Source organism: Musa acuminata, chromosome BXJ3-11, assembly GCF_036884655.1.
Source record: "Musa acuminata AAA Group cultivar baxijiao chromosome BXJ3-11, Cavendish_Baxijiao_AAA, whole genome shotgun sequence".
Classification (NCBI taxonomy): Eukaryota; Viridiplantae; Streptophyta; class Magnoliopsida; order Zingiberales; family Musaceae; genus Musa; species Musa acuminata.
This window is the reverse complement of record NC_088359.1, coordinates 26,336,816-26,350,461: the sequence shown is the minus strand read 5'-3', so window position 1 is coordinate 26,350,461 and position 13,646 is coordinate 26,336,816. Positions and strand designations below refer to the sequence as shown.

Below are 13,646 nucleotides of genomic sequence, written 5' to 3'. Positions count from 1 at the left end.
AATGACGAATTTTCGCTATAGTGCGGCATAATCACGTTGGACAAAATTCTGTGTGTGCCGCCGGATAAGTTGTGTACTTCCAGATACTCTTTTTCTGGATGCAAACGTATTCATCCTATTGCTTTTGCATGTTGCATTGTTATATTTATATTTATATTTATATTTATATTAGGATCTTTCACATCATTAATATTCATATATATATATATATATTTATATTTATATTAAGATCTTTCATGTCATCAATATCCATGAAAAAAATAAGGTTACTACGATTTATGTTCGATATTTTTTATATAAGTATATAAATCAGAAATCTAAAAGACACTATCACAAAGAGCTTCTAAATGACATTAGTTTAGATTTGAATTGTAGCTAACAGTCAAATAATATTTTATCTCAAATATATGCTAAATTTAGTCTTCGAGTTAATGTAAAAATCACTAACTCTGTAAGGGGCATATGCGTATTTTGAAAACATAAAAAATAATTCTATAATATAAATATGATATTCTAAAGTATTTTCTTCGTTTCTCTTGCCAGATTGTCTGGCCAATAATAAAGCGGGTAGGGTAAAGAGGACGGACTTTCGGGATATTTCTTTTTCATCCATACTACCAACTACGTTAGACGGCTACGATATAAGACTCGCATCTTAAAGCGAACAGTTCCCTAGGTAGGGAAACCATCTTCCGACCCTAATCTGTTCCCCACCTCCTTCGGAAGCCTGAAGCCCTCGAAGCCGACCCACCAATCGGAGCCATCTCCTCCAACGCCAAGGAGAGGTTCGAATCTCTCATTTCTTTTGTTCTTTTCTCTTCTCTATCTAGTGCGATTGCTTCTTCTAATCCATCTCCTCGTGTTGTCTGCGTTTTGGTCTTACGGGTAAAATTCCGATAATGTGTTGGTGGTGTTGTGAGGTTTCCATCAATGATTTCATCCGATCTCTTACTGTGTTTATTAGTATATAAATGAATAAAGAGTCTTGTTTTGTTTTTGTTTTTTGTCGATATGAGGGATTTCTTCTTTGTCGTTTGGTTCGATTTTTGATTTTTTTTGCTTCCTTTTGTTAGATTCTTTTTTCTGACTTGGATGCAGGAAATATGAGTAGGCGATACAGTCGAACCATCTACGTCGGCAATCTCCCTGGTGACATTCGTGAAAGGGAGGTCGAAGATTTGTTCAACAAGGTTTGCGAGCTTTTTAGTGATTACATCACCCTTTCTTTTTAAAGAACCTTTTTTTGCCTCCTAGAAATTACTAATACGTTGCTTATACTATACCTAAGGTAACAAGCGGTTCTGTTCAGACCTCCCTCTCTTTTCTAGTAAGCTAGTTTTATTATCAATATATTTCATTTATGGTCTTAATGATACTTTTCTGGAGGGCATGTGGTTGTGCAATGCATCATGTTCATTGCATATGAATCCTGAATATGTCCCCATCATGTTTGAAACCATATCTGGTTGTGTAATGCATCATGTTCATTGCATATGCAAGGAGTAGCTTTTATTATCAGCATCATGTTTATTCCTTAATTAAACCTCCATCTATTTTTATTCTAATATGCCACGTAAACAAAAAAAGGGGGTTGAAAGATTTGAAGTTTTCAAAAAGGTACTTCCATATATTGATTAAAGCATGTTTTTGATTTGCAAGGTAAATTTTAAGCTCATGTAAATCAATGTCTCTAGATCTGAGCTGCAAATTAAAGCTAATCACTGGTACTGCATTTCAAAGCATGTTTAGGTTTCTATTCTATTGTGCAATTTGTTTAAAAATTTGAGGAATCTTTTGTTTGAGGTGTAAAGAATGGATCAAGTGTTTTGACACCAAGTTGTTGGGTTGACAATTAATGTGTCATACATTGCTGAAGCAAAAATTCTTAGCCCATCATAACAAGTCTATCATTGTCATGTGGAACAAAAATTATCTTGTCAGCAATTCACTCATCAAGGGATCTTACATGTCTTTTTGCCAGAATTGATTTTTATCAACTAGATAATGAGTGATCAACCGATCCCCTTCCTGAATAGCACAAGCAGGATTGAAACTGGGTGGATTAGGAACCAGAGGGGTTTCACAGACATCAGAGCTTAAGCTTATTTTGCTAGATCCTAGTCAATTTCATGAATCTTGAATGTTTTCTAATTAATTTTTTTTGGATGATCTAAATCCTCCCAGTTTGTGCCAAAGACTTTGTTGACATTAGGTTGATTCTGTCACATCCCTGGTTATTCTGGTGGATGACAGCTGAATTTATCAGAACATGGTTAATTCTTGACTTTTACTTATTGGTCCCAGGTTAGCTATGTCTTGATAATTTGAATCGCTTTATCTCACTGGTTATGCTCCCAAAGTTCAGCGCCAATTAAGTTTACAATTGATCACCTTGCTATATAAAGATACAACTGTTTTTTCTCCTTCTGGATATGTTAAAATTGAATTTCTACTGTTGCAATTGATAGGTTTTTAAATTAGTCATAGTAAAGTTAATACATGCTGGAGCAAGTCTCAAATGGTTGCATATATTTTTGATTAATAACATCAGAAGGTACTGTTCCTCAGTTTGTTTGATTTTGATTTTTTGGAATAATGATGGTCTCATTTTGGCAGACAATTGTCAACAATGCATTTTCTTGTGAATTTATCGTTCAGAAATAGATTTTGGTCATGATATGGTCATATTTTTTAAATGATTTTAAACATTTTGCAAGTTCTATATTCCAAGTCCATTAAGGGAAGAATAACTACAAGGTGTTTCCTTTTTCTTGCCTCTCATAAACTCTTCTAACGGATGTTATAGTGATGCATTAAAAGTTAAGTCCTACTAATAATGATGTGATCTTTTAATGCTTGCTCTTTCTTAATTTGTTAGTATTTACTGGATTGAGAAGCACAAATGCTGCCACTTAAGGCTAAAAGAAAACTTTGTTTACATATTTTTAAATTTTCATTTCCAAATTAGAATGTAAGGTTCCTGGGCTGGTAAATTAAACACTGCAGAATGTCAGGTGATAACTTAGTATATCTTAAAATGAGCAGTGAACAAAAACTAAATCCAGAGCACATGAGTCTAAACTAGGGTTTTTAATTTTGAATGATACCGCCCGTATCGGGCGGTACGTACCGGTCCGCCAGCAGACCGGTATGCGGACTGTCCACTACCTGGTAGTATCGTCGATTGGGGCTGTTTCCGCCCTGTTACCATCCGAAATCGAACGGTGACGGTTGATTTCGACCATTGCTGCCCGCTATCGGACGGTATTAGCCGAGGGAGAAGGAAGAAGAGGGAGAAGAAAAGGGAGAACCTGAAGATCCGACGTCGCTCTCCTTCGACGATACCGATCTGTCGCCGCCCGCTATCGGGCGATATTAGCCGAGGGAGAATGAAGAAGAGGGAGAAGAAAAGGGAGAACCTGAAGATCCGACGTCGCTCTCCTTCGACGATCCCGATCTGTCACTGCCCTCCCTTGCCGGACGTCGCAGATGAGATGTCGCCTCCTTCTCGTCTGAGGTGACGAGGCCTCGGCGTCGTTGGCGACTTCTCCTAATCCACGTGAAGAGAAAAGTCCTTGGCGTGGGGAGAAGAAACCTCGGCGACGTCACCACTTTTTTTTTTAACTTTTATTTTGTAACATTTTATTTTATATATATATATATATATATATATATATATATATATATATATATATATATATATATATATATATATATATATATATCTTGAGCGGTCCATCAGAGTGTATCGCTCGGTATACACGTAATGTACCATACCGAGCTGAACTCGATACTCCGGTACGGTATGAAATTACGAACCTTGGACTCTAAACCATTGTATTTTTCAAGTTCTCCTACTTATTTGTGCGTATTATATATCATGTTGTTGCCATTCTTTTTAAAGATTTGAGTAGTGAGGACTCCATATATTTGTCGTTTCTCTTGTTTGTTAAATATTAATTAGTGGATGCTCGGTCACTTTTTTGATGAAAGTGTGACTTTTTATGTTTCACTTAAAATCTTCAGTTATTCTATCTTGATTTAGTATTGATGGGGCTTATGTACATTCCCTTTCTGAGTTCTTAGAATTTTGATATGGCTTATGAAAAATAGGATTGGGAATTTCTTCTCTAGTCTTAAAATCTTCTAAATACTACTTGTTGCAAATGATAGCTGTGAGGAAAAATTATATTTGGGTAATTTGGGTATTTAAAAGCAGGAGATAATGCTCTAGCATTTTCTGATGACTTATGCAGTATGGACCCATCATTGATATTGATTTGAAGATTCCTCCAAGGCCTCCAGGTTATGCATTCATTGAGGTAATGTATTTATGGCTGTCATTTTGAACAACTAATCTCCTTTAGAAAAAGAGTGATTTCTACTTCAAGTGTTCTTGTTGTCAAGTATGCTATTTTTTACTATGCCTTATAGTAAGAGATATTTATGGTCAATTAGCTGGAATTTGGACAAGATAGACAAGCGTATGCCTTGTTAGGTGTTGGATATTAAACGACCCATTCCCTTTGCAGTTTGAAGATCCTCGTGATGCTGATGATGCTATTCGTGGTCGTGATGGGTATAATTTTGATGGTCACAGATTACGGGTATGCATATTGACGCCGACTCATCTATTGTTTCTGATGTTATTTTTAATAATTATCCTGTGCTTATTGTCTGATGCAGGTGGAACTTGCTCATGGTGGAAGAGGCCAATCTTCGTCATTTGATCGTCACAGTAGTTACAGCAGCGGGGGTCGACGTGGTGGAGTTTCTAGACGCTCAGAATATCGTGGTGTGTGCTTGGTAATCTGTAACTTTGCATCATTAAAGTCATGAGTGGTACTAATTTTGGTTCAAAATTTTATTATTTGTGATTTTGTGTAGTCATGGTCACTGGTTTGCCTTCATCTGCTTCCTGGCAAGACTTAAAGGTTTGTTTGCATGATCCTAATCTTTGTTTTAGTTTTTGATAACATTTGAATGAAATTTTGAAAATTTACCTTTAAGGATCATATGCGCCGAGCTGGTGATGTCTGCTTCTCTGAAGTTTTTCGCGATGGTGGTGGTGAGTTGCTCTCAGCTTTATATTCTTTGCTCTTGCATTTTGTCTTGGTTTCTTGTGACTTGTGAGGCATATGAAGTTGCACAGAAGTACATCAGTTGCTCTTTATGCTGCAGGAGTTTCATGTGCAGGATGTGAAGGTTGAACTTTTATATGCTTTCATGTTAACATTGATCCTCCTCAAAATGTGCATTGGTGGAGCCTTGTGTGGTGGGCTTCCCACTATCCTCTATGATATTAGCAACTAATCATAACTAGCATGATTGCGTAGGAATTACGAATTACTATTTTTGGTAATTAAAAAAAGGGTGAAAGAATGTAGAGGATTAGAAACAAGAAATTAAGAATGACACAGACTTAGAATGCTGTTTCAATCATTGCATTTCAACTGTTGGAACTAGTTGTCATGCTATTTTGGTTTGCATGACCATTGTGCAATTTGAACATTAATGCTCCATTTGGAAATATTTGGCATTTTAGGCGACATCATATTGGCAAATTTGGCAAGGATTCTCACCACTATCTCTAATTCCTGCCCTCTGCTAAGGCTTTGATCTTATTTTATATAGGCTAATCTATTAGTGGCAAGGATTCTCACCACTACACTTGGAAGTTCTGTCTGTACATGTATGATGAGAGAAACTACTCAAGTGTGATGACTTTTAAACAGGATGGATCATGTTACCCTAGCCCACTATTCAGTGCGTGGCAGATGCTGATACTGTATTCCTTGCGCTAGACGAGCTATTTTGGTTAGCTAGCTTTTATGTTTTCTTTAATATTTCATCCCAAATCATCAGTAAATAAAAAAAAATTTCACCGATAAAGGAAATTTGTCCGTTTTGGTTCTCTTTTTTTTCATTCCTTTTTCAGACATACCCTTAACCTTACTTAAACATAAAACAGAACTTTTTCTTCTGAACTTTCTTTAGGCTTGCGTCAATCCATTACGAGGTCTCCTTGTAAATGAATTTTCATGATCTGGTTGCACAGAAAAGTTCAAGGCTGGTTTTATTGAAGAAAAGCTATTTTTTCGTTTGCTTGGTTGGTAGAGAACTAGCTTTTTCAAGATTTCCACTCATTGCTTTTCTGGTCACCTTCTCAAAAGAGAATAACTTTCACTTTTCCACATCCAGGCATGAGTCTCGGAAAAGGAGAAGTTGTCTTCATTTCCTTTTGCTGCACTATTGTTTTTCTTAAAATCGAACAAACTGTATTATCCAATTAGGCTGTTTGTTTCTTTGGGTTCGAGCCATCCATCTCAGTTCCTGGTTTTGTCCATGTTAATTGATCTGGTCATTGTTCAGTGATCTTTCTCCTTAGTGACCTGCAGGTTTCTGGCTCCCAAGGTTCTCTTAGATCTCTGAGTAGGATCAGCTCTTTCCTTTTTCCTCTTCCCTTGGCTGTCGCTGACAGAAACCTTTGAGGTTGGTGATGGCATCAGAGCCCTAGAGTTAAGCTGATGCTGGTAGAGAAGAGATGTGGAGAACGGTAAACAAGAAGGAATAAAAGATAGGGAACGGACTCTATCCCATTGGTCAACATGTAGCTTTTACACGACTAACAACAGGAGAACAAGAGTTGAGATAGGAGAGAGGTGATGAAAGGTCCAAAAGGGAAAATAGGATTATAAATGTAATTTATCCTTTGATTTTGTTTCTTTTTATGACCATTTATTTTTTCGTTTGAAGTGCTGATACTGATATATGCATCCTTAATTATCTAATCATCACTTATTCACTGTTGAGTGGTCGATTCCCATCACAATCTTGCTTTTCTTTTGCTTTTTTATCTTGGTTTTCAATTATCCTTCCTAGTTCCTTGAATTGAATGGATCTTTCAAATTTGGTGTAGGATCATGATTGCGTTAGCGCATGTCTAATATTCAATTAAACAAAGTTTGATTTGATTGTAAATATCTTTTCTTTAAGCTGTAAGTTGTTAAAGTTGTCTGATATCTGTTTGGGCTTAACTTGACCAAGATGGGTATTCTTGAAAGCAAGGTCTGCCATACCGAAGCATACCGTCCGTACCGGGCGGTATGTACCGGTCTGACAAGTTACCGGTATGCGGACCGCTCGGTATCGCTACAGTACTACAGTACTATACTGTAGCACTGCTACAGTATAAAAAGTATAAAATTATTCGGTACACCCCGATGTACCATCCGGTACACCGGTACCATACCATACCGAGCCCGGGTCAAAATGCCGGTACGATATAGTACAGCGAACCTTGCTTGAAAGGCTTTCTAATATACAACTGAATTGAAATGATTTACTCACCTTAAAATCTTTATCCATGACACAAGCTATTTGAATTTACTAGGTAATGGGAATGCAATAATTCACTGTTGGCTGAGACAGACAAAGAGTTCTTGGTTGACCCTATGGGCATCACATAATGCTTGCATGATTTGACTTGTAATTCTTTTTTGGGAGTTCGCTCGTTTCTGTTTAGTATGTATTTTGACTAATTATCCACATATTTAACAAATTTCCCATTATGCTCATACTGATTATTTGTTTCTGTATCATTCATTTGGCAATGTCTTTCTTAACCTATTTTGTGTTTGACCAATTTTAAGGTGAAAGTCTTTAACTGTTTACACAAGTACAAGCTGATTGTCATTTCCATATACATTTTCAGCTGTTCACTTGGTTTTTTTTTAAGATGCAAATACCATAATCTAAGTACTCATTGGTGTTGCAGGTACTATCGGAATTGTAGATTACACGAATTATGATGATATGAAATATGCAGTAAGTGCTTTACTAAGTTAATAATTGTTGGCCTTATCATATATCACCTTCTTGTGTTAGTTCTCCAATTTCGGTGATTGATTTGCTTTTATGTGAATATGGCCTTTAGATGCTGATGGTGAATTATTGTGTTTAAAATGTTTAGCATTTGGATTTAAATTGACATCTGAACATTTCCAACAATTTCTCATCCTTTGCAGATAAGGAAGCTTGATGACTCTGAGTTTCGCAATGCATTTTCACGAGCATACATAAGAGTATCGAACATCATCAATAGCTTCTTTTGGTAATTTTTCATGTTAAAAGAACTATTTATAGAAGTTTCCTCTCATTTCTTCGTAGGTGAAGGAATATGATTCAAAGAGAAGCTTGTCTAGGAGCCGAAGTCGTAGTCGTTCTTATTCAAGAAGCCCTACTCCACCCCGCAGTAGAAGCCGGAGCCGAAGGTCTGATAAGTGTTCTAATTGTTATGATTGCGATAAACATGTGATAGACTTTGATACATATTAAATATGTTGAGCAGCAAGTCTCCGAGGGCAAAGCCATCACGCCATTCCTTGTCAAGATCTCGATCAAGATCTGCATCTTCTCATTCAAGATCAGCATCCAAAGGACGTTCTTTGTCAAGGTACAACAAGAAAAAGTCAGTTTCTTGGTAGAATTTGAGTAATTTTTATGTTTTCTTTTCACTTGAATCACATTGAACTGCCCACCTCTCCTCCTCCCCCTCCCTTCTGACCTTTGTCATTAATGCGACACCTAAGTAGTTATTTACATGGTAATACTTTCTTTGTTTGATATAATCATGTGCACACATAAATTTATGTATGTTACATTAAAAAGTTGCCCTTATTCCAGCGTGATGTCTGTTAGTTACTAGATTAAGAATTGTGGAAAAAACTATGATGTTTTTTCCTGTGCAGTGTTCAGATATGTAGAGGAGAGAAGATGAGAAAGTAGAATAAATTCCTTCTATTATGTTTCTCCGATAATTTCATAGATTGGATCAAAGCATTATAATAGTTATCATTTCGTCTGTGATCCATTTACCTTGCAATATATCAAACGATGAGAAATAGAATTTGGTGCCCTTCATTGAGTTTTGAGGCCCCATTCAGGCTTAGGTTTCATACTTTTATGCTGCCCCACAACTAAACACACCCTTGGTATCTTCAGTTAGGTTAGACAATGTGCAACCTCTAGTTTAAGGTATCTGGTCATAAAATTTAGCTATGAAAACATTTGGAGTTGCTAGCATGTTGGACATCATTTGGGAACTTTGAAAACCACCATGATGATCCACTCAATGATAGTTCACATTTTGTTCTCACAATTCACAACAGCGTAATTTCTTCACCTGCAACTGGTTTATATTATTATTTGTGGCAGAACAAGATGGTTTGCCTTCATCCGTTTTCTTGTTTTAGCTCATGGTTGTGGTTCAGTAAGGTTTTCAATTTTCTAATCTAGTCCATCATGTATGTCATCCTTTTGTCTCTCTTGTGGAAATTCTGGAGCTTCTATTTCTTATTTTTCATTACAGTGAGCAATCCTGTGTATGGTTGTCATCCAGGGATGAAAATAGTTTGCTCCTTCCTTCTGCATCGTGAAAATGACCATTGATTTGGTGCTTTCTTGTAGAAAATCACCTCATTTTTCTTTCTGGCAATCATCTTTTTCCGTATTACGCTTGTTAAGATTTGTAGGGGAAAAATAAGGTTGGATGTGACTTTAAATTATCTTCATTAGGTAGAGGCGAATCTTGGGTGCTGGAGTGAAATATCTTAAAATATGGTTCATGTTATCTTAAAATATCTCTGATACTTCTGTCTTGGTGATCCTTTACATATTGATATTTGGGTGGTCATGATTCTTGATATTTGCAGTAAGAAATTGTTTGTACCTGTGGCTGTTTGATGTATTAAGTATATGCTTTCATTTCAATGATGATGGCTGCTTCAATGATCACTATCTACTTTCGTAGTTCGGAAGACTGTTTGTACCTCTGTATCTTGTATCTTTTATGTAAAGACGAATATTTACATAACAATATCTTGATATTTGCTATATTGGTTCATCGTTTTTGTGCTTTTGTCCCCTTTTTAGTCGGTGGTCATGACAAGTCTATATCATCTTCCATTTGAAAGTTAACTTTTCTCTTTTTTTTAGATTTGGGCTTAAGCGGGGACCTCTGGATTGCATGTTAGGATCTGAATTGGATATGGTGGCAATGCTTGCAACCTTTTTGGTATTGTGAGGTATGCTGTTTCATAGACGAGCAGTTTATGAAACCTGCAGAAAATCTTGATGTTTACCTTTAATGGCCTTTTCTGATGGGCCTTCTCGGGGACAGAAAGGATTGGTTGCAATGACAAAGCTGGATTACTCTAAGGCAAATGGAAATGGGCGTCACTGGACGAGTCCTAGGGAGAAGTTTTGCCATTCCTTCAACATTTTCCCAGTACTATAAGTTGCATTCAGGGTCCTGGATATAGCTTTCCTGGGTACAATGAACAGCCCTCAAGATAGATTAGGATTTTTGTGGCGTGGGTTTTTCACAGCTTGCCCGATGCAATTTATACTCTGCCATATCCATGTTTGCAAGTCTATGCTGATCCCACTTGAATTCTCTTTTTTTTCTTAAGATTCAAACACTTGCATATTATACATGGCCATGAGTTTTTTTAATAAGAATTAAATGCTTTTAAAATATTTTGAGCTCTTTGTTCTGCCTTTCCATATGATTCTCACCTGGGAGAGGCTTCAAGGATTTGGATCAAACTGTTAACCAGCGATGTGGATATTGAACTCAGTTTTCTGGAACTTTTTGCAGATCACAATCGAGATCGAGATCTCCTGTAACCTCCGTAAGTCCTATATTACAGGGTTATTGATCTTTTTAAATTATTCAACTAAATTGTATTGCATGCAGCCCCTACGTGGGAGCAAAAGTCCTAGTAAGCCTAGTCCCAACAGGAGCAGAAGCTTATCGCGATCTCGATCACCTATGGTATGACTCAAAAAAGGATTGCTAATTGCTCTTACCTTTTCGGATGGGTAGTTTTCTTGTTTCTGATGCATTTGTTGCTTCTCACAGGCAAAATCTGAATAGAGCAATCTTTTGCTGCTGAAGATGGTTGATATGGGATGAATTGGCTGTCATGGCTAAAGCATGGAACACAGACTGGCAATTTAGTATTGTCGTTGGGTTGCGATGAATGCCTAGACTTCTGGTTGATCCGCCCGGACTTAATCTTGCTGTTGAACTTTGTTAAAGATATTTATGGTCTGTGGTGACCCGATATTAAGACAACAAACACACATAACCTTTGATGCTGGCTTTGTTTATAGCGTAATCTAGTGCTTGCTGGTTAACGTTAATGTTGTTTTTATACATCACTAACTACAACGTTGATGCATTGAGAAGAAATTAAAAAGCAATTATATATGTAATATAATTTTATTCGCTTTTGGAAATAATGCAGAGGGACTCGTTAACACCTCTAGAAATATAACATTTAGAGGAGAGAAGATGAGAAAGTAGAATATATTCCTTCTATTATGTTTCTCCGATAATTTCAAAGATTGGATCAAAGCATTATAATGTTTATCATTTCGTCTTTGACCCATTTACCTTGCAATATATCAAACGATGAGAAATAGAATTTGGTGCTTCATTCAGCACCGTTTTAAGGGTACGGGTGGCAGATTGCATGGATGACTGCGACGGTATACATACGATGCAAATCCAGTACAATCGAGACCACAATATTGGCTTTAGTATCATTACTTAGTTGTCATAAAGCGACGTAGGGTTAATTATAGATTAATTAATGTAGTTAGACCTTTTTATTAATATCCATGTCCTTAGACTTAAAAGTTCAAGCGAAATATCTGGTTCTACTTATCCTAACATTGTCAGCTTTATCGATGGAAATATGAAAAGAAAGAGTAAAAATATAATTTTAATGTTTTAGTTGGTGGTGGCTGTCACGGACAAACTTCTAAACAAGATGTTCGATGTAATGCTTATGTGTGTCCGTGTCTTTTGGCATGTTCATGCCTTGTACAGCATATAGAGGGGCGGCCGAAGGCTTCAAAGTCCTATTTGAGTTAGGTTGGTGGCCTCTTTAGGCTTGTAAATAAAGGTTGTGTCATGTGGACACGTTCGAGAGCTTTTCGGTCTGTAATGGACCATTTTACCCTTTGTTGTGCCACTGTTCAGAGCTTGTAAAGTCTGTTTGTAATTTGCATTGTCTATGAAGTATTTTACGGAGATGTTTGCTTGTGGATCCCGATTGAGGCGTTCTCTCTAACCCGTTCTCTCTTTTGGTGGTCCTAAGGGACAATGGGAGGCTTCGGGGAGGCTGACCTTTGCGGACGGACACGCAAGGGTGCCGCACGACTTAGGCAAAACCAGCTAAGTCCATGTCATATGGTATCAGAGCGGGACAAGCACTCATAGAAACACTTAGCATGCAAACGTGGGGGACCTAGCGGGGCTGCGTTAAGGGCAGTCAGCACACGCGCGACCGTTTGGGGGAAAAACAGACATGGAGATATAGGGAAAAGGAGTCGCTCAGAGGAGCGGGTATCTGAGATTGGCATTCAGAGGAATGGCCAACCCTTCGCGCAAGAGGCACCACGAGAACAGGCAAGCTTGGAAGAATGTGGAGCGCACAAAGGTTGGGATGGCTAAGTTTGAGCTACGGCTCAACGTTGACAACTATACTTGATGGTGCTCTAGGCAAGCGAGGCGCTTGGCAAGAATGAGACCATCCAAGGTGGAATGAGTTGCTCAACGACCAAAAGAGTTATGCAAAGCTCACAGAGGTGAGGGGAATTGCTAACTCGAAGAATTTGGTACTCATGCATGGGCTTGTATGCGGATGATAGAATGTTCATGGCCATCCCAAGGCGACCGAAACTCGGCGCCATGGAGCATTGAAACTTTCTCTTCGGCATGTGAAGGATACGTCCGTAGGAGGCTGAAGTGTGCAATGAGTTCAGCATGTTGCTAGGCCTTGAGGGGTGCAGCGGGGGCTGTATTGACGGGGAGTCGCAATCTAGCAAGTGTGTTTGCAGGAGGCAGAACAATGCACAGTTTGTTCAGCAGATCGGAGTAGTCCAAGGGGATGGTGGTCTCCGAAACGAAGAGAGATGTTGCTCCAATGGGACAGTTATCCAGGAGGGATAAGTCCCGGCTCTCTAGAGGGAGAATCATGTGAGACGGACCTCACAAGTTGAGGAGGAGTACCTCAACAAACAACAACTCCACGAAGCTCGATGGACTGAGCAAGCGGCAAGGAGTTGTCGCATGATCTCGCTCGAGAGAATGCATTGGTGGATGCATTGCGAGATCAAGTGGGGGAGCGACCTGAAGCAACTTAAATGAAGGCACACTTGGAGTCGATGTGGAGATCGGACTCAAGGGAGGGCTGACCCATGGAATGGTGGGAGCGAGGGCCACCATCGACTCAATGCGAAAACGAGGAGCGGAGCAACTTGGGTGTAACTTGGCGAAGTTCCCAAGCCGCATGAAGGGAGCCAGCAGAGAAGTTAGAACATGGAGCAGAGGCACAGTGCTTTTCTTAGACAGAGGTCAAGGACATGAGCTCTTGTAGAGGCAAGAGTAGGATCATGTTGTTCCATGGGTCCTTCATTCTGACGGAGTGGACTCATCTTGCATGGTGCCAAAGACAAAGGGAGCTTCTGGGCACATGCACCTTATCTCGGAGGAGCATTTGATGGAGGAACTAAGGCGACTCAATTTGCGGAGGCGAAGTTGGGTTCAGAAGGCCTTAGCACGGGGCAAGAGG

The 13,646-nt window shown here is 38.5% G+C and overlaps 1 protein-coding gene across 4 annotated transcripts; it reads left to right on the top strand.

Moving 5' to 3' along the window:
• Positions 1–633: 633 nt before the first annotated feature.
• Positions 634–11,208, top strand: LOC135583721 (serine/arginine-rich-splicing factor SR34-like). Of its 4 annotated transcripts, XR_010502195.1 has the most exons (15): positions 634–785; positions 1,099–1,190; positions 4,257–4,322; positions 4,533–4,607; positions 4,687–4,795; positions 4,888–4,934; positions 5,011–5,068; positions 7,778–7,827; positions 8,028–8,084; positions 8,170–8,273; positions 8,351–8,455; positions 9,997–10,085; positions 10,181–10,694; positions 10,760–10,837; positions 10,925–11,208. XR_010502195.1 is itself a non-coding variant. In XM_065174009.1 (14 exons), the coding sequence occupies exons 2-14, from the start codon at positions 1,104–1,106 to the stop codon at positions 10,937–10,939; spliced, it is 885 nt and encodes a 294-aa protein (XP_065030081.1). In that variant the 5' UTR covers positions 634–785; positions 1,099–1,103; the 3' UTR covers positions 10,940–11,208. The 4 variants fall into 4 exon arrangements, 2 of the variants coding, with proteins under 2 accessions (XP_065030081.1, XP_065030082.1); XR_010502196.1 differs by having other exon boundaries at positions 9,997–10,694; XM_065174009.1 differs by lacking the exon at positions 9,997–10,085 and having other exon boundaries at positions 10,661–10,694.
• The last annotated feature ends 2,438 nt before the right edge of the window (positions 11,209–13,646 follow it).